General features: G+C 34.5%; 2 protein-coding genes across 2 annotated transcripts; both read right to left on the reverse strand.

The window, feature by feature from the left end:
- Positions 1–6411: 6411 nt before the first annotated feature.
- Positions 6412–15190, reverse strand: LOC112047348 (UDP-glycosyltransferase UGT5). The gene is made up of 5 exons (XM_024084444.2): positions 14679–15190; positions 10763–10997; positions 9676–10274; positions 8695–8917; positions 6412–8046 (listed from the first exon to the last, which is right to left on the reverse strand). Exons 1-5 carry the CDS (start codon positions 14700–14702, stop codon positions 7532–7534), a joined length of 1596 nt encoding a protein of 531 aa, XP_023940212.2. The 5' UTR covers positions 14703–15190; the 3' UTR covers positions 6412–7531.
- A 6597-nt stretch (positions 15191–21787) lies between these two features.
- Positions 21788–27358, reverse strand: LOC112047345 (UDP-glycosyltransferase UGT5). Its single transcript, XM_024084440.2, has 5 exons — positions 27211–27358; positions 26816–27050; positions 25856–26454; positions 23604–23826; positions 21788–22515 (listed from the first exon to the last, which is right to left on the reverse strand). The coding sequence occupies exons 1-5, from the start codon at positions 27211–27213 to the stop codon at positions 22004–22006; spliced, it is 1572 nt and encodes a 523-aa protein (XP_023940208.2). The 5' UTR covers positions 27214–27358; the 3' UTR covers positions 21788–22003.
- Between the last annotated feature and the right edge of the window lie 5 nt (positions 27359–27363).

A 27363-nucleotide genomic window follows, 5' to 3' on the forward strand; every position in this document is an offset into this window, starting at 1 on the left:
AATAATCAATTTACCTTTGTGGTGTAACGCCATCTATGCCATTTTATACAACTATCAGGTTTGTTAGTTGTGAGGAGTCATTACAAGATGTCGCTTTTTCTCTTAAACTTTACAATTAATACTATTGTTTACTAATAGTGGAATCAATAGAGCATATTTCCTCGACCTGCTCAGAAACAGCTCCGATTTTGATGATTTTTTGTTCAGTTTGTTTTTTGATATTATTTGAAATCAGAAACCTGAGTGAGGACGGAATGATTTATTATATATACTTCATTGACCCAAAATTTTTAAATTGATTTTATATTTCTAATAACTTTTCATCAATACACAAACTGGTCGAAGCAGCTAGCGGTACTAGTAAGTAATAATACATTTTACAATGTTTCATCATCAACAGCCCATATTCGGTTCACTGTTGAGCACGATTCTCCTCTCACAATGAGAGGGGTTAGACACCACGTTGTTCAACGGCTTAACACAACTATTCTGACTCAAAATAAACTAAAGGTATTGTTACAAGGGAGTGATAATTATAACACTAGCGGATTGGTAGCGACCTCGTTCACGTTAGTAAATTATGTTTTTCAAAAATCCCACAGAAGGCATAGATAGATAGATGGGCAGTTTAGTAAATCTAGAGATTACTCCTACAATACAACAACTAGTCTATACTAATATTATAAACCTCTTTATAATATTAGTATAGACTACTACTACTATACTAATATTATAAAGAGGTAGTTACCTCTTTATAATATTGGTATACACTAGCAGACGCCTTTGCGGTTTCACCCGTGTAGTTCACATTCCCATGGGCATAAGGGGATAAAAATAGCGTATGATACTGGCGTGGCGTTCTGTTGGTAAAATAGATTTCAAAATAAAAAAAAGGTTCAATTGATCCAGATACCACAAACTTTACCTCTTTATTACTAGCTAATACCCGCGAATTCGTCTACGTAAATTTATGGTTTCCACATTTTTCTTCCAAATAACAGCCATGCCGTAAACACAATCAGTTTTACGCAAATCTCGCAGTTAACGCATTCTTAAAAAATAACAATCTTAGAAAACCATGGATTATCGGCACGAAGCCTATGTGTTAATCTTTGGGTATTATCTATTATCAATTTTAAATTTTAGCCAAATCGGTAAAGTAGTTGCTGTGTTAAAGAGTAACAAACATCCATACAAACTTTGGCGTTTATATTAATAGATGAAAATAATAAGGGGTATAAAGTTTATGTATACTTCCATTAGCGCCAAATGCAGCGACTTCTCAGAAATTAAATATTAATCTAAATAAAACGTAAACTCAGCTAAGAGCATATTACAAAATCACAAGTTGAACTGACGTTTTGAAATTAGAACATCACAGTGAATTCCTTCGCAGCATAAATGGAATAGTCGTGTAGTTTGAGAACCCTGAAATACTGGATAATACTAAGTACTACACGTAAGTTAATACCGGGGCTGTTGTTGGATAGGAATATACTCGTAACTAGCTAGGCGCAATGCGACATACTCGTAATCTTCATGCTAAATATATTTTTCACTATTTTCAAAAGGTTTTATTTTTTTAATTCTTAAACGACAGAAGCCTGGAATATATTGTTCCAACAATCCTAAACGATTTTCCGGATACAGTCAAAAATCTTTTTAACCGACTTCCAAAAAGGAGGAGGTTCTACGTTCGGCTGTATGTATGTTTTTTTTTTTTTTATGTATGTCCAGCAATAATTCCGTCAATTATGGACCGATTTTGAAAATTCTTTTTTTGTTTTGTAGGGTTTACTTCCAGGGTGGTCCCATTTTTAACCGACTTCCAAAAAGGAGGAGGTTCTACGTTCGACTGTATGTATGTTTTTTTTTTTTTTGTTTTTTTTTTATGTATGTCCAGCGATAATTCCGTCATTTGTGGACCGATTTTGAAAATTCTTTTTTTGTTTTGAAGGGTTTGATTCCAGGGTGGTCCCATTTTTTTCATGTCAGGATCTGATGATGGAATCCTGGAGAAATCGAGGGGAACTTTCAAAAATTGTAGCGACGGCTAGTACGTTTGTTAGTGTTTCCATAAGGTATTTTAAACCACTACAATTTCATGAAGGTTTGAAGTTGGTCTGATGATGGAGCCAAAACACAGACGATGGAACTCGTCAACGATTTACAGCAGGTACCTTTTGTTTGGGCTTGATTTATTTGTATTGATGAGAACTTTCCACCTAGATGAGTTGTGACTGTATTGAGGGTCTGATGATGAAGACGAAGGACAGTTAAGAGAACTCCTCAACGGTTCACAGTAGCTACCTTGTGTTTGGACTTGATAAATTTGTATTGATGAGAACTTTCCACCTAGATGGGTTGTGACTGTATTAGGGGTCTGGTGATGAAGACGAAGGATAGTTAAGGGAACTCCTCGACGGTTCACAGTAGCTACCTTGTGTTTTGACTTGATTTATTTGTATTGATGAGAACTTTCCACCTGGATAGGTTGTGACTGTATTAGGGGGTCTGGTGACGAAGATGAAGGAGAGTTAAGGGAACTCCTCGACGGTTCACAGTAGCTACCTTGTGTTTGCACTTGATTTAATTTTATATTGATGAGAACTATCCAACCATATGGATTGTGACTGCATAGGGGGTCTGGTGATGAAGACGGAGGATAGTCACCTTTCACGTTTTTCTGAATATTCATATTACGTGTAGATAAAGGGGGAGTAAAATTTTGTATATGAGTTAAGGTAGTATTTTTAAAATTGGGATTGTAGGACTTAGATACTTATTATAAAAAAATAACGTTTCAACTAATTGATTATTAATTTTTGTTCACACTCAGTAGGTGTACTAACACTAAAAATTAAAAAATAAAAATTTTAATAAAAAAAATTCAACCGACTTCCAACTCAAAAATTAACCTAAACTAAAAAGCAAAAAATAACATCTTACCTATGTGCTACCTTCTGATCAGTTTGAAGGCGGTGCCAATCTAGTGTAATGTTTTAATTAAAGCCGTTTCTGAAAGAACCACAGAAATTTTGTAATTTAAACGGCTTAAATTAAAACATCACTGGCTTGGCACCGCCTTCAAACTGATCAGAAGGTAGCACATAGGTAAGATGTTATTTTTTGCTTTTTAGTTTAGGTTAATTTTTGAGTTGGAAGTCGGTTGAATTTTTTTTATTAAAATTTTTTTTTATGTCAGGATCTGATGATGGCATACTGGAGAAATTGAGGGGAACTTTCGAAAGTTGTAGAGACGGCTAGTACGTTTATTAGTGTTTCCATAAGGTATTTTAAACCACTACAACTTTATGAAGGTTTGGAGTTGGTCTGATGATGGAGCCGAAACACAGACGATGGAACTCGTCAAGGATTTACAGCAGTCACCTTTTAATTTAATTTGTATTGATGAGTACTTTCCACGTATATGGGTTGTCACTGTATTAAGGGTCTGGTGATGAAGACGAGGGACAGTGAAGAGAACTCCTCGACGGTTCACAGTAGCTATCTTGTGTTTGGACTTGATAAATTTGTATTGATGAGAACTTACCACCTAGATGGATTGTGACTGTATTAAGGGTCTAATGATGTAGACGAGGGACAGTGAAGAGAACTCCTCGACGGTTCACAGTAGCTACCTTGTGTTTGGACTTGATAAATTTGTATTGATGAGAACTTTCCACCTAGAAGGATTGTGACTGTATTAAGGGTCTGGTGATGAAGACGAGGGACAGTGAAGAGAACTCCTCGACGGTTCACAGTAGCTACCTTGTGTTTGGACTTGATGAATTTGTATTGATGAGAACTTTCCACCTAGATGGATTGCGACTGTATTAAGGGTCTGGTGATGAAGACGAAGCAACAGTGAAGAGAACTCCTCGACGGCTCACAGTAGCTACCTTGTGTTTGGACTTGATAATTTTGTATTGATAAGAACTTTCCACTTAGATAGGTTGTGACTGTACACACGCAGTGGGTATGCTAACACTAAAAATAAAAAAATTAAAATTTTAATAAAAAAAATTCAACCGACTTCCAACAAAAAAATAACTTTAACTAAAAAGCAAAAAATAACATCCTACCTATGTGCTACCTTCTGATCAGTTTGAAGGCGGTGCCAAGCCAGTGTCGTGTTTTAATTGAAGCTGTTTCTGGAATAACCACAGAAATTTTGTAGTTTAAACGTATTTAATTAAAACATCACTGGCTTGGCACCGCCTTCAAACTGATCAGAAGGTAGCACATAGGTAGGATGTTATTTTTTGCTTTTTAGTTAAAGTTATTTTTTTGTTGGAAGTCGGTTGAATTTTTTTTATTAAATTTTTTTGAAAGATACGAATATATTTACGAACGTCATAAGCGGAAAAGAAAGGAATACTTTTTGGGACAGCCTGTGTAGCGTCGCAGCAGCGGTTCACTCACACTATAATAATTATGATATTTATTTAACTACCCGCTTATGATTGTTCTTTGTTTTTATTCTCTTTTTCTTAAATATCGTATTACGAGTATGTAATAATAACCAGTGCACAGTAAAACCAAGTGTGGTTTGTGTTGTACTATGGTTAGGCTTAATTTAAATATGTTTTTTGTAGAATAATGAATAAAATAAATAACCTTACATTTAGCTTGTTCGTGATATACCTGAATATTTCAAACCTGGCACTATTTATCATTAATCCTTGATGTAAGCTATCAGTATCACCCTGCAAAGTATGTTGCACTATTTACGGGGACACCTTGTATATAAAAGAAAGCCGTGTTGGTTTTTAAAACACAAGAACGGCTGGACTCATTTGGCTAAAAATTGGTGTAAAGGTAGCTTGGAACCCAGGAGGTGGACATAGGATTTAGGGTAGGGTTTCACGTGGACGAAGTCGCGGGCGTTCGCTAATTAGATATAATTCTAATTATGTAAAAATCTTTAGTCTTAAGACTCTCTTACTGAGAGGGAAGTCTGGTCCGATAAAATAGGCTGATAACGATGTTGATAAATTGTTTAAGTACCTAAAATATACTGAGATGCCTCATTAATTATATAAGCAAGCATTAGGCTCTCTACTGCGTCTATATAGCCATGTGGCTCGTCGATTCACTTTCTACAATCGCAAACGCTTCGAAAATTATAAAGTGTATGGGAATGTTTGTTATCGACAAATTACGTGATCAAGTTATCGATCGGATCTGTCATTCCTAAACATTTTTTTTTGTTTTCAAAGCGTTAACATTTGTTGATTTGTTTTTCTTTTTATATGTCTTAATTAGTCTATTGTAGGAAATAGTAGTCTGAGACAGATATGACCGTCAGGTGGCGCGACTTATTTTCGTAAAGAGTGGGGAGTTTGAGAGGGGTAACGATCGGTTGGCGGGAACGACTTGCGATATAAGGCGCCCGTCGGTCGGCTTCAGTGTACTCGTGGCGTTGAAGCCATCCACATTTCTTGTTGTTTAATTCTTTATGGTGACGTGGGATAGGCGGGGATTGATTTCAGTGGAAAAGGGGAGTGTTGGTTAACCATAAAGGACGTCCTTAACCCTACACACAACGTTTACAAGTGCGTGACTTCACTCAAGGTCATTCTCAGCCATTCTAGGGTCTTATTTTGGTTTAATTTGTTAATAAAGTAGTCCTGACAAATGTTGTGAATCATAACCTTTGTTCGACATTAGTTTTCTTATTTTTGTAATCCACTCCTGAGTCTGCAAAAACTATACTAATTCAATAAAACACAAATTTTAAAAAAATACGATATGTTTCATTTAGGACATTAATGGGTTAACATAATATATACCTACTATTCGAAAAGTTATTCTAACGTTATTAAATTAAAGTTGTTTTAAATACTTTAAATGAGTTTTCCTCGTTACACGTCTCGACACTAATTTCGAGTGGCAAAGAAGTTTTAACTGCCAGCATAATTAATGTTAAAACAAATTTCAATTGAACCCATTACTTTCAACTTTGTAATTTAATGTCAAAATTTGTTCCAGCCAAATTCAAACAATAAACCGTGTTGCGAGGAAATTCGAAAACAATAACATCGATTTGTTACAACAATAGACTAAAATTGAAGGGAAGCTTGAGTTTGGTGTAAAAATATTATTTTTATTTATACATATAAAATATAAGTATAATAAATCTGTAGAGAGGTTAATTGTGTACATGAAATATATTTCCAAAATAACTACCAGGGGGTGATTAGTGATCGATACTGATGCCAAAAGTGCAATCAGTAAAATTTTTGTCTGTCTGTCTGTCTGAATGTTCGTTATCGTAAAACAAAAACTACTCGACGGATTTTAACGAAACTTGGTACAATTATTCCTCATATTCCTGGGCAGGTTAAAGTATACTTTTCATCACGCTACGATCAATAGGAGCAGAGCAGTGAAGGGAAATGTTGGGAAAACGGGAGATACTACTGTAAGGGTTGGATTAAAGGGTCTAAGGGCGGACGAGGTCGCGGGCGTGCGCTAGTTTTAAATAAATATGTACAAGGTTATCTCTAATAATAAAAGTGATACAATCTCTTACGAACATTTCATGATAAATCTTTTACAATTTTAAGATAAGATTTTACAACTGAATTCGCCAATATCTACAAAATGCATCGTTATCGAAGAATACTACACTGTTGTTATGTTGTAACTTATTTACGAGTATGTCTATATAAAGAGGAAAGATTTGTTTGTTTTTTTGTTTGCAATAAGTAGGCTCTGACACTACTGGACTGATTTGAAAAATTGCTTTCACCATTAAGTAGAATCCTACATTATTCCTGATGATCATAGGCCATATTTTATACCTTATTCCCATATGACCGAGAACTACGAAGATGAAACCGCGGTTCGGCTGGTCTTTACTAATATTATAGAGAGGATCTGGATCTACTGAACGATTTTGAAAATTCTTTTATCAATAGAATGTTATATTTTCACCAAGTTATATAGGCTTAATAATATATCATCATTATAAATAATTACATATTTATTTTATAAACTTAATCTACATCTATATCTAAATATATAAAAGCAAAAGGTCATCACGAAATATCGAATCCGCTTGACGTACAAAAATGAAATGACGTACAAAAACTATAAAACGCTTATAGTTCCTGTAAGGAAATATAACAGGAATATAAAGGTAAAATATAACAGGAATTTAAAAAATTGCAATAGGGATGATCACAGTTTTTTGAATTATATATAAATCAAGAGTATGCTAATAGTAAAGCAATTTTGTAAGAGTAACAGGATATCTGCGATCATTAATTTTTTAGCTACAGGGATTTAAATAAAACTATGAATTTTCATCTAATTACGATAAAAGATTTTTGATAGATATTGAAATTTGATAATCTTATTTGTTTTGTAAATATCCAGTCAATCTTTGCTTTTTATGTATAAATTAGTTAACATTGACCTTATTTACCCGAATGTTTCATAAAAATCAATATATTCAAACCTATTTATCATCCCTATTCCGTAAAATAATGGTAAACTAGTATAATCTAAATGTTCTTATATTTCACAACCTCTTTTTTCTTTTTGTCATTTTATTAGTCTGATTACCATATACAATAGCCCTGACAATTAGTATTAGTTTCAAAAAAAAGGCTAAAACAGCTACTATGATAAGTAGTATAAATGCATAAACGTCCAACATAGTATACTCAAACCAATTCATATTTCTTGCTGGGTTCTTCATATATTCAGCACCTTTGTTTCTTATTACATATTCTAACCAAAATATCGTTGTGTCTAAGGGACTCATCGGTCTATCGTTCCATCTTTTTTGTACTTCTCTTGCTGTTTTCAAGTACGAGTCATTGTTCAGTATTTCGTTAATAGTTTTGTTTAACGTATCTTCATTGAAATCGTTATAGTGCAGTAATTTTCCGACACCCACTTCTTCAGCAAGGAGTACGTTATTGTATTGATCGCTGAATATTGGTACACCTACAATAGGTACTCCATTATATATTGCCTCTTGCATACCTATTAAGCCTCCGTGAGTTATAAAGAGCTTGATATTCGGATGTGCTGGAACATAAAAAGTTTTTTTTTTACATTTCATGTAAACAAACATACTTACTCAGAATGTCACTTTCGGGCTTAGAATGATTTATTAATTACGAATAAAAAAATCTCAAAATTTTATCGATTTTTGCTTAGAACATGTTATTGTTAGCTTTAGGTCTGCAACTAAAAATTACTTGACTAAGTAGCAGTTGTTGCAGATATTTTTTTTGTGATTTCACAAAAAATATATAAAATATATAATATATAACTTGTCAGATAAGCCATAAAAATATTTTTCCAAGATGGCAGCCGTGTGACAAGGTTAGAAATCTCACAAACTTTAGTTTAATTTTACTATAACTCCTCCTTGATATCTAAAAAACTTAAATTACATCTTCTGACAAATGCAACCTTAAATGTATGCTTTCAATAGAATAACTTTTAATTTTCAAAAATCATAAAAATATTCCTTATATTTTCAAAATCAAAATAAATAAATGCATGTTTAATAAAAAATAATGTTAATCTTAATCGATAACCGCTTGATGTACAAAGATGGAAGTAAGACTAACGTCCGGTTGGAACGGATTTTGTGACAGGGCCGGAAGGAAATCTAAAGGCGGACAAAGTCGCGAGCGTCCGCTAGTAGTTTATAAGTTGATGACTCACCAATAATTTCTTGTTGTGGTAACCATTTACCCGTAAACAAATTCTTTGGTTTTCCTTCCAATACATCCTCCTCCCACTTCCACAAAACAGTCTGCTTAAGTTCCTTGAAAACGTTTAAAAATGCTTTCTTTTTATGCTCTGGCAATTCTGCACTTCTGATATTGGAACCAAAACTCATGTATACCACTCCATGTTTCGATTCGTCCAAAAGCTTTTGTAAATCCTGAAAATTATTTAAATTAAAGAGTGATTTAAAAATTTCAATATAAAGAAGTAGTATCGTCGTCATCAACCCATATTCGGCTCACTGCTGAGCTCGAGTCTCCTCTCAGAATGAGAGGGGTTAGGCCAATAGTCCACCACGCTGGCCTAATGCGGATTGGCAGACTTCACACACGCAGAGAATTAAGATAATTCTCTGGTATGCAGGTTTCCTCACGATGTTTTCCTTCACCGATTGAGACACGTGATATTTAATTTCTTAAAATGCACACAACTGAAAAGTTGGAGGTGCATGACCCGGACCGGATTCGAACCCACACCCCCGGAATCGGAGGCTGAGGTCATATCCACTGGGAAAGTAAGAAAGATGTAGTATACCACCACTTTACTGGTTAATTTAGGATACAAATTTAAAGTAGTTTGTGAGTTTGTAAGGGGTAATCTCTAGATTTTCTAAACCGACTGTGAACATTTTTTTACCAATAAATAAATAGCTATGGTATTTGTAATGAGCGTCTGCTAATAGGTGATACAGGTATGCAAAAAATAAGCAGGCTAACTATTAAGTTATAGAACACTAACGGACACCCCGCGATTTGACCCGCGTAGTTCCCGTTCCCTTGAGATTATGGGGACATAATGTAGCCTATGCCACAAATAACGTGGTTTCTAATAGCAAAATTGTTTCAGTAGATCCAGAAATTACCCCCTGCAATTTTTAATACCTATAGATAATGATAAAACAAATGAAAATCTTACATCTGGTAGGCTTTTATTACTCTTTCTGACATGCATTCCACCGATTTCAACTATATTTGGTAAATATGCAGTAGGAGTATCGAAACTGAAGTGACTATTTATTAGCATTAAAGAAGCATTTTTCTGCATTTCATACAAACTTGGGGTTTTACCGATCAAATCTGGCAAATACTTTTTAACGAGGTCCTCTTGCTTCTCAAGATACCAATATCTCCACCAAAGGTATTCGTAGACGGTAAAATACAGGTTCCTCAGGCGTCCCCAAAAATTGCCAGGATTATTTAATTTCAAATATTCTGCCAGAACTGTGGCCAATTGGAGAGGATTCCGTGTCATGATATTATGTCTCATACAGTTTCCAAACGTTGATATTATTACCAAAGGAGCATTGTATTTAGATGCGAGCGTGTACAAAGCTTCCTGGACAAACTGTTCACATATAACTAAGTCAAACGTATTGTCTTTCTTTAAGAATTCTTGAACGTCAGATGAATTTAATGTCAGCTCCGTAAAGGCGAGTCCACCCGGCCAAACTACTTTATGATGAAATTCCTCAGAAGATAACTCAGCCATATCAAAAATATTTGGTCTCTCGCCCCCTAAAAATAAATATGTCACACTTTAAATACAATAAGTGCATTGATAAACTTTTGTACGTGAGTATAATGATAACATAATCATAGCGTTATCACTGCTCTTATAGACTAGTAACTAAGTAGATATGACTGGTTATTATTACATTTGTTGTAAGGGCAAATTTTTAAAAGAAATAAACTGTAGCAATTTATATACATAATAACTGTTCACTGAGTTTTTGAAATTGGGAAGATAGTGATATTGTGATACGTTCGTGCCTCGGAGAGCATGATATGCTGTCAGTCCTGGACACTATGATATATGTTATAGTTATGTGGCAGGTCTAAGCTCTTAGCCCTCTTTATAGGAGGGTCTATAGAGCTTAGACCTCCGTTCTTACAGTAGGTCCTGTAGTAGGCTGATTAATGATTATATTAATTGTACTTCAAATCGCAATCGATATGTACATAACAAAATTAACTGTATGAATGTAATTTTGAATTTGACATACCTATCAGTTCCCAAATTTGTTTTTTTTGCACTTGGACTTGGTAATAATTGGACGGTGGATTTTTCTCTGTGTGTGTCGTGATTACGGTCACATTATGACCTCTTTGAGCCAATTCCAATCCAATATGTCTTAGAAATATGTAATGAGACATTGCTGAAAAAGGTATAACGTGTAAAATGTTCGCAGATTCCGTATAACCTGCTAATAATAACAACGCCGACAGCACTGCTGCCACCTGCAATAGGAAAGGGTTTTTGAATAAACTAAAAGTTTGTATTTGATACGTTGCAGCCAGCCAGGCTGGCCAGCTAATAAGACGCCTATTCATCATGGTTACCCTAACCAAATCTCAAATAATATCCTATTTTGAGGTGTATTACTATCCAGTAATACACCTGAAAATACTTGTATTACTAACAATGCCAGTGATGCCAGTGATGACCTACGGATTCGAGACTTGGTCGATAACTATGGGCCTTATTAGAAGGCTCAAAGTCACTCAGCGGGCGATGGAACGAGCTATGCTTGGAGTTTCTGTGCGTGATCGAATCAGAAATGAGGACGCAGTTGCGAAGCTGAAGTGGCAATGGACAAGCCACATAGTTCGAAGAGCCGATGGACGTTGGGGACCCAAGATGGTGGAATGGCGACTGGAAAGCGTAGTTGGTCGACCCCCCACTAGGCGGACCGAGGACATTAAGTGGATTGCAGGAAGCCCCTGGATGCTGGCGACTCGAAACCGTTTTGCATGGAAGTCCATGCAAGAGGCCTATGTCCAGCAGTAGACGTCTAGTGGCTGATAATGAACTATCCAGTAATATCACAAAGCTGTCTCGGGTTTGAGTGGAACTCCTGGTCACCTTAGCTGCCTTAGCTCTGGCATGTCATCTTCAAAGGGCTGAATTTCTATAAGCCAAGTTGTTAAACGTTGTGCGATTCTAGTACAATTCACTCTCAGCCTGCACATATTTTCATTGTATGCCGTGGTTTAACGAACGTCCTAGGCGGTGTATTTTAGCTTGCCATTTCATCCCAATGGCTGCGACATAATATGTCGGAAATGTTTGTAATCCGTCATTGTATACAATTTCTAGAATTCCATTTGAAATTATATACAATTCCTAAGATTCATTTGAGTCATTGACGTGATAGCCTAGTGGATATGACTTCTGTCTTCGATTAGGAGGGCATAGGTTCGAATCCGGTCCGGGGCATGCGTCTCCAACTTTCCAGTCATGCGCATTTAAAGAAATTAAATATCACGTGTCAAACGGTGAAGGAAAAGCATGGTGAGGAAACCTAAATACCTGAGAATTTTCTTAATCCTCTACATGTGTGAAGTCTGCAAATCCGCATTTGGCCAGCGTGGTGGACTAAGGCCTAACCCGTCTCATTCTGAGAGGAGACCCGTGCTCAAAACTGAGTCGATTATGGGTTGTAATGATGATGATGAAGTTTCATACATTTACGGTTACAAATACATATTCTAATTAGTAGATCCCGCATCTTGTCCGCGAAGAACTTTTACTTCTTCAAAAATAAGTTTATACAATACTAGCTGACGCGACTGACTACTGAAAGTATTTCACAAATCCCGCGGGATCCATGGATTTTTCCGAGATGAAAAGTAGCCTATGTGTTAATTCAGAGTAAAATCTATTTCTATTCCAAATTTCAGCCAAATCCCTTCCGTAGCCGCAGCGTAAAAGAGGAACAAACATACTTATACACTTAGACACACACAAACTTTCACGTTTATTATATTAGTGTTATGTGATGTGATTTTATGTAACATATCAGTAGTCTGATATGTTACATAAAATCACATCAAAGTATATTTACAAGAAAATTTGTTCTTTATTGCAAATTAACTGTGCTAAAGGAAGTAAATTTCCATGGCTGTCAGTCAGTGGATTACCTAGTTATTTTTTAAATTATATAGCTAGACATACGTATAATTATATTCTTTTGTCCACAGTGTCGATTTGACCTTGAAAATAAATTGTTAAGAGATAATAATATATACTTAAATGAACATCCATTATGAGTCAATAATATGCAAATATCTAGATCTACGAGACTTGGTATACTAAACAGTCATCATCCAATAAGTCTATCTGTCGTGTTTTGTCGACACATGATCAATTTTATCGAAATTCAAAATTATTAAAAACTAGCCGATGCCCCGTGGTTACACCCGCGTAGTTCCCGTTCCCGTAAGAATACGGGGATAAATTAATGTGCCTGGAGCCTATGACACTCACAAATAACGTGGCATTCTACTGGTAAAAGAACTTTAAAAATCATTTCAGTAGATCCAGAGATTATCACAAACTTTAGCTCCTTATAGCATTCTATAATAATTTTGTACTATAGATCGATTACGTGCCTACAAAATCACCGTAAAAAGTGATTCGAATAATAAATAGGCTACAACACTGAGAGCACACAATTTTGTCTTTTAATCCATTATGTATATATGTCGTATCCTATATATCGTTTTTATATATATCCTATATATCGAGCACATAACTCGACATTGTAGACGACATTAAGGTATTATTTGTTTAAATAACATTCGTTGTTGACCACAACTAACATTGAGTTGTGTGTAAATTTCCTCTTTTGAGCGGTTAATTTTTCATGCACTAGTAACACATCTAACAGTATTTATTATCATTGATAGCATTAGTATTATAGTAAAAACTAAAAACAGCTGTAGTGCGTTAAGATCAAAGTTCATCTGAAACCATCGATCTCCTATTAAAAGTGGATGCACAATTAGCGACCAAAAAACGTCTCCACTCAATTAGTGCCAAACACAACTTCTTGGCACTAAATTCATGTAGTCGCATTTGCAAATTCAACTTTAAACTCAATCCTCAAGATTGAATTTGCTCTGAATTTGGGATTTTATTGAATATTTGACTACATTTAAAGGCTTTTAGGTATAATTTTCTTTGCCAATGCTAAAACTGTCAAAGCAAAACGGGCCATTTTTTAAGTAAAATATCTAGATGATTGTGCGTCATTTCATTATAAGAGGTCAATGTTTAAAACCAACGATTATAAACTATAAATATCGGTATAATACCGTTACAGTATTAGTACCGTTGTGTGAAAGTCTTACAACATACCTATAATAAAAATATTCTTTGTAAATACTGTCATCATCATCATCTTCATTATCAACCCGTATTCGGTTCACTGCTGAGCTCGAGTCTCCTCTCAGAATGAGAGGGGTTAGGCCAATAGTCCACTACGCTGGCCTACACACACGCAGAGAATTATGAAAATTCTCTGGTATGCAGGTTTCCTTCCTTCCTTCACCGTTTTGAGACACGTGATATTTAATTTCTTAAAATGCGCACAACTGAAAAAGTTGGAGGTGCTTGCCCCCGACCGGATTGGAACCCACACCCCTCCGGAATCGGAGGCAGAGGTCATATCCACTAGGCTATCACAGCTCGTAAATACTGTATTAACTATAATTATTACAATAATTTACCGTTTTCTGTAAATAAAAATTCACAAATTCACAAAAAAATCACAAAATATATCGAAAACATTACATTTATGGCATTCAAATAAAACTCACATATTATAAAATAATAATGTCATAAGTGCCATTTTATCTTTACACGCACCTACATTATTAAAATTTAACAAACTTACGAAAAATTGTATTTGAATAAAATAAATTCACTTTTTTAGATTTATCAACAAAAGTATACCATGCCACTCTAAATATACCTACTTACCTATCTAACTTAAACACTAAATTAATTGACTTGCACTAGTTTGAAAATTCACGTAAACTTAAGTGATTTATAACTTAATTATGTAGTTGTAGTAGTTAATGAAGTAAAAATAACGGTACTCAAAAATAACAATAAATAAATTAGAAAAAACTTACCACATTTATGTTATGAAACAACATTCTCGTCAAATATAAAACAGCACGATAACATTTAAATACGTTGTAATGTATTTGTACTATATATATTCGGTGACATTACGATATGTTCAATGAATCCATAATGGTAAAAACAAACATTAAAAATGCATGCGGTAGTTCCTACAGCTGACTGACAAATGAAGTAGTGGACAGGCAGTGATCAAAGAAGTCTCTAAAATTCTAATCGTATGACATTGCGATTCCCCTTGATCGGCCAAGACTAGCGTTCTTAATATTCACTAAAGCGATGCATTAAGAGCGCGCAGCGCGTCGGTACGATATGGATAAAATTCGAAGCGCAAATGAGACGCCGAATTATGACTTTCACGTGAGTGAAAAGCACGGAGCGATTGACGCGCGACGCAAATTTTATGACGTGAGCGCCAAAACCATTTTTACCTAATTGCAAGTAAATTAAACAACATAACGAAAAACAAAATGGCCATGTTCAAGATATATATCTAATTTTTTATACAAAACAAAAATTCAAGAAAATAAGTTTGCTTTTCCTGAGATTGAAAGCAAAATGTGAGCAAAACATGTATTTTTCAAAAAAATAAACTATGGAGAAAAGTTTTACAAATCGTATATTTTGTATAGTCATAACGAAGCTAACACTTTGAAATATCATTTACCCAAATATCAAGCTCCTAACTTTTCCAGAATCTGAGATCCAGAACCATTTGTTACCACCAAATTACATATTGCACACTCTTAATGTGAACTACATATAAACTCTTTGATTTGTGATTTTTGTATTATATTATATGTTATGTAAAGAAATTATATAATACTAAAAATTAAATAAGTTATCTTATCTACACTAATAATAAAAAAGAAAAGATTTGTATTTTTGTGTGTAACGAATAAACTCAAAAACTAATTGACCGATTCGAAAAAAAAATCCCAAAGTTTATTATCATAAAGTAAAATGGGCTATTTTAGCCGACTTCAAAACAGGAGGACCTTCTCAATTCGGGACCATGTTCTTTTTTTTGTATGTTGTTACGCGATTACTCGAAGACGTCTAGACCGATTTTCTTTTTTTTCTCTGTTGTAAAATACCAATTTGGTACTTCATAAAATTACGATCTAACCTACTTATGACTAATTAGTGATTTAACTTTAACCTAAACTTATAATATATTATTATTATACTAAGATAATGTCCATTAACTTAATCTTAGTCTTTTACTAACTATTACGTCTTTAGGTCACTTTGTTCACGTGATCTTCTACTTAGCACATAACACTACACTATCACTAGTCACTAAACACTAACTCAAATGTTTTGATCCGTTAAAGTCTTCTCACTGTATTCGTAACGTCGAGTAGCTGAATTGCCTCGATGTTTACGTGATGGTGAAGTCTTTGTTCATGAGCAAGAAACATTTTTTGAATTATTTTCTAGACGTTTTCAATTCCTGATGAATAACGTCATTTCGAAAACCGACCGACTGAAATTTGGACCGATTTGAATAACTCTTTTTTTTTTGTTTGAAAGGGTATACTCCTGAGGTCGTCCCATGGTCATATGATGTTGGGACCCTAGAAAAATCGAAAGGAACTTTCAAAAATCGTAAGGGCAACTATAGCGTTTAACAGACTCTTCAATGGTTTACAGGTGCAGTTACCTTGTGTTTGGGTTTGATTAATTTCTATTGATGAGGGCTTTCCTCTGAGATGAGTTGTAACTGTTATTAGGCGTCTGATGATGAAGACGAAGGATAAGTAAAGGAACTCCTCAATGGTTTACAGTAGCTACCCTGTGATCGGGCTTAATCAATTTGTATTCATGAGAATACCTGAATACAAATTGATATACGCTGCCTACCAAACACTTCAACTTTCACTCCTGCATTTCATTTCACACTCAAAAATAACTTGTTTATATAACACTGGCAGAGCCTCGCGGTTTCACACTCATAGTTCCTATTCCCGTGAGAATACAGGGATAAATAAAAAAAATTCAATCGACTTCAAAAGCATAAAACGTACCAACTAAACTAAAAAGCGAAAAATAATATCATACTATGTTCTACCTGCTGATAACTTTGGAGGCGATGCTAACCTGGTGATGTATTAATTCAAGCCATGGAAGAATATTATAAAGATTTATGTTGTTCAGAGTGTTCTTTCATGTAGTTCTTTCAGAAGCTGCTTAAATTAACACGACACCGGTTTAGTACCGCCTTCGTACTGATCAGAAGGTAGCACATTGTTTTTCACTTTTTAGTTTAGTAGAAATATTTTTGTGATTTTGGAATCGGTTGTATTTTTTTATTAACTTTTTTTAGTTTGGTTGTTTGTTAAACTTTTTGAAGCCAAACAAACAATCAAATGTGTTTGTTTCTTTCTCCTGACAAATTGTGAAATCGGTCCAACCGTTCACGCGTGATGGCGTGACCAAGGTATATATTGATTCATTTTTATATGTATAGATTAATAAATTAATCGTTCGTTATCAACCCATATTCGGCTCACTGCTGAGCTCGAGTCTCTTTTCAGAATGAGAGGGGTTAGGCCAATAGTCCACCACGCTGGCCCAATGTGTATTTGCAGACTTCACATACTCAGAGAATTAAGAAAATTCTCTAGTATGCAGGTTTCCTCACGATGTTTTCCTTCACCGTTTGAGACACGTGATATTTAATTTCTTAAAATGCACACAACTAATATAAATTAATAAATTAATAGTGAATACAAAATCACTAACAATCACAAATCATTAACAATAGCTAATTACTACTAAAAGGTACTAAAGTTACTAAAACTAGTGAATAGGTCATCTGGTCAATTTGCCTGCCCTAAAATGAGGGCATTTTAGGGCAGGCAAATTTAAATTAGCATTCAAACGGAAGTAGGTAAATCAAACTGAAACCTCTCGAATTGAGTCCGACCTTTTAACCGTTGAGATATTGAAGTTACATATATTGCATTTGCCTTGGAATATTATCAATTAAATTTAAATATGCACAGCATATATAAATATCGTACTATGTTAGGCGTCCAATGATCTCAAGGGTTCGTACGTATCGGACGTATTGTATCAAACGGATTTTTTATTTTACGGATTTTTTTAGATAAAATCCGTTTGATGCGATCCGTACGATGCGAGTCAGTGGACGTACTTGTATACAAAGAATATTAAAATCCGTTCGATGAGATGCGTCTACCGCTAGAAATAATAATTATAATTGCGCGTCTAACACAAGGAACGTGCGTGACAAGACTATAAACTGCAGACGCAGAATTTAAGTTGTTGTTGGTGAACCACAGAACGTAGACGAGTATATCCGTGGCTTTAAATAAAGGTTTCCTGGTTTATCCTTACCTTTAGCTTACCTGATCAATATCAACCAACAGACGTCCACTGCTGGACATAGGCCTCTTGCATTGACCTCCAAGCACAACGGTCTCGAGCCGCCAGCATCCGGCGGCTCCCTGCAACCCGCTTGATATCCTCAGTTCACCTAGTGGGGGGTCAACCAACAATGCGCTTTCCGGTGCGGGGTAGCCATTCCAGCACCTTTGAAGCCCAACGTCCATCGACTCTTTTTGCCATTGCCACCTCAGCTTCGCGACTTGCTGAGCTATGTCAGTGACATTCCTGATTCGATCACGCACAGAAACTCCAAGCATAGCTCGCTCCAGCGCCCGCTGTGACTTTGAGCTTTCTAATAAGGCCCATAGTCAGCGACCAAGTCTCGGATCCGTAGGTCATCCCTGGCTATCAATCAATGGTTACAGAAAGAAGTTTCTTTTTACACAGCCACAGTTCTTTGAAACGCACACTTAGTTTTTAAAACGTATGGCGTCACGTGTTGAGTCATGAGTGGCGAGGCGTATGTATGTGCTAGTATGAAACGGAACGTTAAATACCTCAGACCAACTCGACTCGCCTCGCTAGACGTTACCCCTCAGTCAAAAATCTAGAATCAACGGTGTAACGCGTTTATAAAAACTGTTTCTATAGATCTATGTATAATTGTTGTAATATTTTTTGTCGTGTAATATTATGGAAACTGCAATTTGTGTGTCAGCGCTATTAGAATTTAACAAAATACTCAAAGTATATTTAATACTTAAATAAAAAAAAATAATCGACTCGAGTTTCGCGGATTTATTATGTTGTCGATTCGAAATCTTTGTTTTTTCATGTCTATACCGTACCCCTTCACGAAATTATTAATATAGATACTTCAAAAAGAAAAATGTATCACTGAGTGTTGTCAGATTAAAGAGTGTAGTCCTCATTCGCACAAGAGTTAAGTGATGACCCAATGTTGATGCTTTTATTTAATACGTTCTTAATTTAATTCATGGTCTATTTCCAACGCTCAAATTTTAAATGCTACACGGCTCGATAAAATAGCGTCGTGTTTTAAAAACACTGTCGAGTAAAAATATACATGGGAATGCATTTTTTTTATTTGAACGCTTTTTAACGTCTGTTAAAAAAAATCTTGGGCGATTGACGGCTAAGGAAGATAATAAAGTATGAATTTTCATCTAACTACGTGATGCTATTCTTTCGCCGTTTGAGACACGTGATACCAATTTAATTTTCAAAAATGCACATAACTGAAAAGTTGAAGGTACATGCCCGGACCGGATTCGAACCTACGCCATCCGAATCGCAGGCAGAGGTCATATCCACTGGGCTATCACGGCTTTTGCGTTTCCTATTTACCAAAAAAAAATTGCCGCTAATAAAGGTCAAGTACTACTTGACCTTTATTAGCGGCAAAAACACGCGTTAGTGTTGTAAGAAAAACTTCAATAGGATCTCAATTCAACGCAATTAGGTATAATGGGGATGATGACTAGGTTTGAATATATTGATTTTTATGATAAATTCGGGTAAATAGGATCAATGTTAACTAATTTATACATAAAAAGCAAATATTGTCTGGATATTTGCAAAATAAATCAAATTATAAAATTTCAAAAACTATTAAAATTTTTTTATCGTAATTAGATGAAAATTCATACAGTTTTAGCTTCCTTACATTAAATGTGACAATTTTTAATATATGAACTATAAAGATAAACGCACAAATAACAAAGATATTAGTAATTTTGTTTGAACGCGCATACAAATCTAACGATCATTACATTGCCTATGACGTAATTTTTTCGAGCCATTTTGTATGGGGCGTTTTTCAGGGATCCGCGGCAGCGCCGCAAATCTGACTCTTTAAATCCCTGTAGCTCCGAAAGTAATGATCGCAGATACCCTGTTCCTTTTACAAAATTGCTTTACTATTAGTGTACTCTTAATTTATATACAATTTAAAAAACTGTCATCATCCCTATTAGATATTTAAATATTATCATCGTCATCGTTTAAATCATCATTATAAATTGAATTCTTGTGTTTTGTCTTTTGTCCGTGCCAGTAATTCACTTGCCATTTTTAAGTTTCGTTTGAAACGACATTATTTGTCAATGAATTAAAATTTTATTTTTCTTTAGAGGTATTTATTTTATTGTTATTTATTATTTATGTAGTATATATTATGTAATACATATGTAAATTTTAATATTATATTTACGTATATATTATATTATATTTATTTAATTATTTATATATATATAATTACATATAATGTATTGCACCTTCCTACTCTTTCTTCGCAAGTTCTCTCGTCAGGGGTTGCCTGGTAGAGATTACTTTTAGTAATAAGGCCGCCTTTGCATGGTAAGTTTAATTTATCTTTTTATTGTTTTAATTTATAATTGTATTTTTGTGTGCAATAAAGTATTTCTTCTTCTTCTTCTTCAATTTGGCGACATCAAAAGTGGACCAAAAATAGTACAATATTTTTCATACAACGCATGGCACGAGTATTCAAGGAAGGTTTCGCTGATACTACAAAAAATTAAAGGAGTATTTTAAGGCAACGCCGTCAATTAAAATCAAATCAAAATTCAAGCACGTTCAAAACGTCAGGTAAAAATATTATTACTACAGTTTTTTGTTAAGTTTATCACTATTTAACAATTGGTACTTATATAAGTACCTATTGTTAAATAGTAATACCTATTGTTAAATAGGTATTACTATTTAACAATAGGTACTTATTGTTAAATAGTATTGTAAAATAGGTAGCCAGTCATGCTTTTATTTTTTTACATTTCATTTCCAAGCTTTTTAGGGTTCCGTAGTCTACAAGGAGCCCTTATAGTTTCGTCACGTATGTCTGTCCGTCCGCGGTATAGCGCAGAGACTTTTACTACTAGAAAGCTAAAAATTAGCATGAATTATTATTAGCATATTAAAAATGTGAACAAAATCGGAAAATAAAATGTTGAAAAATTTTTTTTAGGGTACCTTCCCTACATGTAAAGTGTAATTACTTGTATAGGGTATCGTTGGATAGGTCTTTGAAAGTTGTAAGGGGTCTTTATGTGAGGGGTTGTTTATAAATACATGAAAAAATTCAGGAAATTAGGATGTGTATAATGAAATTACAAAGAAAACTATAACGGCTATTAAGCAATTGCTATTTAAAGAGTACCTAATAGTCTTCCAACTTAAAAAACGTAATTGGAAATTGAAAATTGCATACTAATTCCGTTTTCCGTAAAAAGGTGTCCAATAATTACGTCTATAAAGTGGTCGTCGTCGTCATCAACCCATATTCGGCTCACTGCTGAGCTCGAGTCTCCTCTCAGAATGAGAGGGGTTAGGCCAATAGTCTACCACGCTGGCCCAATGCGGATTGGCAGACTTCACACACGCAGAGAATTAAGATAATTCTCTGGTATGCAGGTTTCCTCACGATGTTTTCCTTCACCGATTGAGACACGTGATATTTAATTTCTTAAAATGCACACAACTGAAAAGTTGGAGGTGCATGCCCCGGACCGGATTCGAACCCACACCCTCCGGAATCGGAGGCAGAGGTCATATCCACTGGGCTATCACGGCTCTCTATAAAGTGGTAAAAATTAAAAAAAAAAATTAATAAAAACTTTGAACTTTAAGCAGAGTAGTTACTTTATTAAACCGTAGTATATTTTTATCAACCACCTAAATAGGTGGTTGATAAAAATATACTGATGAAATGCTGAGGAGACAAAAATAAAAAAAATACAATTTTTATATTATCTATCCGTAGGTCATTCTTTATGTAACTGATAATAATTATATCAATAAATTATTTTCTTGATATTTATTGATATAATTATCACTCAATAAGCTATATATAACATTGACATTGAATTTATATAACATGGATGAAAAATAATATTTAAAATTAAATTTTAAAATTCATTTAAGACTTTTTTTTTACTTTTATATCATGAGTGTTATACACTGCAAAAATGTTTTGCAAAATACTAAATACTTTTAGAGTGATAAGTAACGCTGATACTAATAATATTATTATGAAAGCATATACATCCAACATTGTATATGCTACCCAACTCATGTTAATTGCTGGATTCTTCATATACTCAGCTCCTTTGTTTCTTATGACGTACTCCAACCAAAACATGGCGGTGTCCAAAGCTGTCATAGGTCTGTCTTTGAATCTCCGCGAAACTTCTTTCGCCGCTTCTATGTATTTTTTATTGTTAATAACATCAGTAAGAACGTTTTCGAAAGTTTCTTCATTGATGTCATGATATTTCAGTACACGCCCAAAGCCTGCTTGTTGGGCTAGTAGCAAATTATTATACTGATCTGCATATATTGGTACACCGATAAGCGGTACTCCGTTAAATATTGCTTCTTGTGTTCCAATTAGACCTCCATGTGATATAAATACTTTGACGTTAGGATGAGCTGAAAATAAATTAAAAAAAATACAGATGTTTAAGTAGATATAAATATTACTCTAATATTAATAAACACAGAAAAATAAAATACATCTTTAAAGTCGGTAAATTTTTTTTAAAGATTTATTTTTCTATGTTTAGTGTATCCTAACTCCTAACATAGCTTTACTGTTATGAATCCTCCAAAAATAAAACTTACACCTTAAAAATTGAGCTGGTTTAATTAAAAAAATTATTTCAGCTCAATCAGAAACCAGGAAATGTGTCAAATTTACATTAATATTCACAGACAACGGACAAGTGAAACTAAATTAAAGGTTCGAAATTATTACGAAGTATCTACTACCTTCCAGCTTTGTCAAATTGGTTATGTTCACATATTTCAGTTATTTTGATTTTAAATTAAAATTATTAATCAAATTTTCGTAAAACTTAGGTAAATATTTATTATTGAACAATTTTTCATAATTGCTTAATGAATGACGAAGTTACGCTTCGAATTGAGAACCTCCGCCTTTATTGAACTCGGTTAAAAAGAGGTAAAATTTCTGATTTTTACGGTGTAATCTCTGGATCCTACTACAGTTTTTAAAAATTGTTCTACATTTAGAAAGTCACGTTATTTGTGAGTTTCGTATACAATACCCTTGTATTCTCACGGAAACTATAAATTATTTAATAAAAATTCTGAATTTTTAGGGTTTAATCTCTGGATACTACTACAGATTTAAAAAAATATTCTACCATTAGAAATTAATAATTATGTGAGTTTAATTTGTGAGTTTTGTAGACAAATATATACGTATACTCCCAAGGGAACTATAAATTATATAATATTTCTTTTTTATTCGATAACTCAGTGTTGTGAAATATTATTTGTTAAATAAAGTTAACAGTCTGTTTCTCGTGGATATTTCACCGAGTAATGTGAAAACAAATATTTTATCTTCTGCGACAAAGTTTTAATAATGTCAAACGGGTTTTCAATATTTAAAAGCAACCAAATCTGCGAATAGCTCAACTGAAAAAGTCAATGGATTTTAAATTTAGATAAAATGGAGTTCCAAAAAATAATCTCCTATAGTCACTACTCACCAAGAATCTCTTTCTGTGGTAACCACTTTTGTGTTACTAAATTCTTAGGTTTGTCTTCTAGTATGTCTTCTTCCCATTTCCATATTACTGTCTGTTTTATTTTCCTAAACACATTTAGAAATGCTTTCTTCTTTTCCGCCGGCAGTTCTGAGCTTCTGACATTGGAGCCAAAGTTCATATACACAACTCCGTCAACTGAATCATCCATAATTTTCTGTAAGTTCTGTAACAGATACAATTTGAGAAAATCTCGTATAATTTATTTTACAACAAGCTGACGCTGCGCAGTTTCACCCGCGTGTTTCCTGTATCCGAAGGAATACGGGGATAATATATAGCTTATAGCCTTTCTCGATAAATGGGCTATCTAACATTGAACATCAACAGGTGGACCTGAAAATGAACATGGCCAAAACAAAAATAATGTGTAATGCTCATGTATCGCTCCACCCAGTTATAGTTGAGAAAGCTGCACGCAAAATTGTAGACGAATACATATACATAGGACATATGGTCCAGTTAGGTAGGTCCAATTTCGAGAAAGAGATGAACCGTCGAATCCAACTCGGCTAGGCTGCATTCGGGAAACTTCGCGACATCTTTTCGTCCAAAATTCCTCAGTGCTTGAAGACAAAAGTCTTCGAACAGTGCGTGTTGCCAGTGATGACCTATGGTTCCGAGACTTGGTCGCTAACTATGGGCCTCATAAGAAGGCTCAGAGTCACACAGCGGGCGATGGAACGAGCAATGTTAGGAGTATCTCTGCGTGATCGAATCAGAAATGAGGAGATCCGCAGAAGAACCAAAGTCACCAACATAGCTCAACGAGTTGCGAAGCTGAAGTGGCAATGGGCGGGGCACATAGTTCGAAGAGCCGATGGACGTTGGGGTCCCAAAGTGCTGGAATGACGACCCCGCACTTGTAAGCGCAGTGTTAGCCGACCCCCCACCAGGTGGACTGACAACATCAAGCGAGTCGCAGGGATTCGCTGGATGCAGGTGGCTCAATATCGTGATGTTTGGAAGTCCCTACAAAAGGCCTATGTCCTGCAGTGGACGTCCATCGGCTGATATGATGATGATGATGATGATGATGAACATTGAAAGAATTTTTCAAATCTAACCAGTAGTTCCTGAGATTAGCGCGTTTAAACAAACAAACTCTTTAGCTTTAGTAAAGATGATAAAAAGTATAAATCAAGTGTACTTTGTGAATGTTATGAATATTTGTAACACAAAATTTAATTGTGGTGATAAAAGAGAAAAACACGAAAATCCTATTTTATTATAGATGTTAACTGGACACGATACTGTTATGTAAGTACTTGTAAATTGTACTTGTACAAGTTGAACCTTGAACAACATAATCATTTTAAAATTAATACTAATACACAGTAGATATATGTGTATTGGTATCAATTGGCCTCTTCCTCCGATTCGGGAGTAGGTTCGAAACCTGCATACCTGAGAATTTTCTTAATTCTCTGCGTGCGTGACATCTGCCGATCTGAATTGGGCCAGCGTGGTGGATTATTGGCCTAACCCCTCTCATTCTGAGAGAAGACTCGGGCTCAGCAGTGTGCTGAATATGATTTGATAATGATGATGATGGTGATGAAAATACCATTGTGTTTTATTAGGATTGGAAACAATAGGATTTTTTTTTCTAAAATAAATGAAAAATCCACGTGGATGTGATGTGATCCACGCTCGTACAATATAGATAAGTTTTAAAGATAAAATTATCAAAATTAGAATAGGTACACTTAATCTAAAACATGAATCTGATGAAGTCATTCGATGATTACAAAATCAAGGACACAATTACGCTAATCAACAATTTGAATATTTGCACTAGTTGTAGATAATATAAATATTAGATAATATACATATAGGCACATAAAATTAAATTCGGGGTAGTTACACCATTTATAAGTAGGTATGTATTATAAATCAAACTTTGATTAATTATACTACTAAAACGGCTAAACAGATCTGGATCAATTTCGGCACAATGACATAATTATTATAGCCACGAATACTCGTAGTACTTAGGGTTATTTAACTTTTATCCTGATATTCCACGGAGATGGGGTGTAAGAAGAGGGTATAGCATATTTATGAGTATATACGTATAATAGTAGGATTAAGTACAGCAGAAACCCGCGACTTCGTCCAAATTACCCTCGCAATACTTTGAAATAACACTTAATAAACTTGTTTTCTTTTTTCAATAAAAGTAAGGTGCTCACCTTTGGTAGACTTGAATTTATACGCGAAAGATGGACCCCTCCAATCTCCACAATGTTTGGTAAGTAAGCAGCGGGAACATCAAAACTGAAGTGACTGTTTATCAGCATCAAAGAACAATTCTGCTGTAGCTCATATAAACTTGGCCTGTTCTTTGGCAAGTCAGGCAAATATGTTTGCACCAGCTGCTCCTGTTTTCTAAGATATACAAACCTCCAATTAATGTATTCATATATCGTGAAATATAAGTTTCTCAATCTTCCCCAAAAGCTACTAGGATCTTCCAGATCTAGAAACTCAGGTATAACGGTAGCGAGTTGTAAAGGATTTCCTACAGCTATATTGTGCCGCATACAATTTCCAAAAGTCGTAACCAATGCCAAAGGTGTATTATACTTGTAGGCCAACACATACAGAGCTTCTTGGAAGAATTGTTCGCTAATTACTAAATCAAAATGGTTTTCTTTGTCCAAAAACTTTTTGACTTCCGTAGAATTTAAGACTACTTCTGTAAAAGCTAAGCCTGCTTCCCAAAAAACTATGTGGTGAAATTCCTCTGCTGATATATCAGTCATAGTAAAAACGTTTGGCCTTCCACCACCTGAAATACATCAATCATGGAGAAATAAAATAAATTAGAAACTAGAAAGAAAAACTCAGTACTTCAAACCTTCATATTTTGATCATCATTTGAAGCCACATAGGCTAAAGATAAGGATTAAAGAGGCAGTTATATTTACTACTGTTTCATTAGAACTGGTTTTAATTTCCAGTCTCACAAAATTAATCTTTCAATTTGCTAAAATTTTAAACGAAATTTTGGTTTTAACACATAATGCATTTAACAACTATTGATATCGCCTAAGCCTCATTTATTGTTGCAGACGTTTAAGGTAGTTTGATAAATTTACATTTTTTAATTCGATAGTTACGAGTAGTTTATAAAAATATATTTTACTCACTCATTACTTCCCAAATTTTTATATCGTCGACCATCACTTGATTGTAATTTGGAGGCGGTTCCTTTTCTCTATGAGATGTTATAACCGTGACATTGTGTCCTCTTCGAGCCAACTCCAAACCGATCGGTGCAAGTAGCATATTATGAGACGTCGAAGTAAATGGTGTTACATACAAAATATCGGCTGTCTCAATATAGTGTATAAGAAATGTTAAAAATAGTGTGTTGAGTCTTAACTGAAATAAATAAGAACACTATGAACAAAACGCTACTAACAACTTTATCTGCTTGCACTCTCACTGTTTTCTTTTAAGCGATGTTTTTTTTAATTAGCACGCGATATTACACAGCATATTTGGTAGCACAACCTAATATTGATGTAAATATTTCGCTCACCATTTTGTCGTAACAGGAAGTCAATGCTACGAATAGAGCGCTATAGCAAACGTTAAATGTGTGTAGTTTCTACCGGCCTCCGCCTCCTTTTGATAGATATAACGACGTTATATGATTAACCGCCTGCTAGTTCTAGTTCATTGTAAATATAAC

The sequence above is a fragment of the Bicyclus anynana genome, chromosome 14, assembly GCF_947172395.1.
Source record: "Bicyclus anynana chromosome 14, ilBicAnyn1.1, whole genome shotgun sequence".
Taxonomy (NCBI): Eukaryota; Metazoa; Arthropoda; class Insecta; order Lepidoptera; family Nymphalidae; genus Bicyclus; species Bicyclus anynana.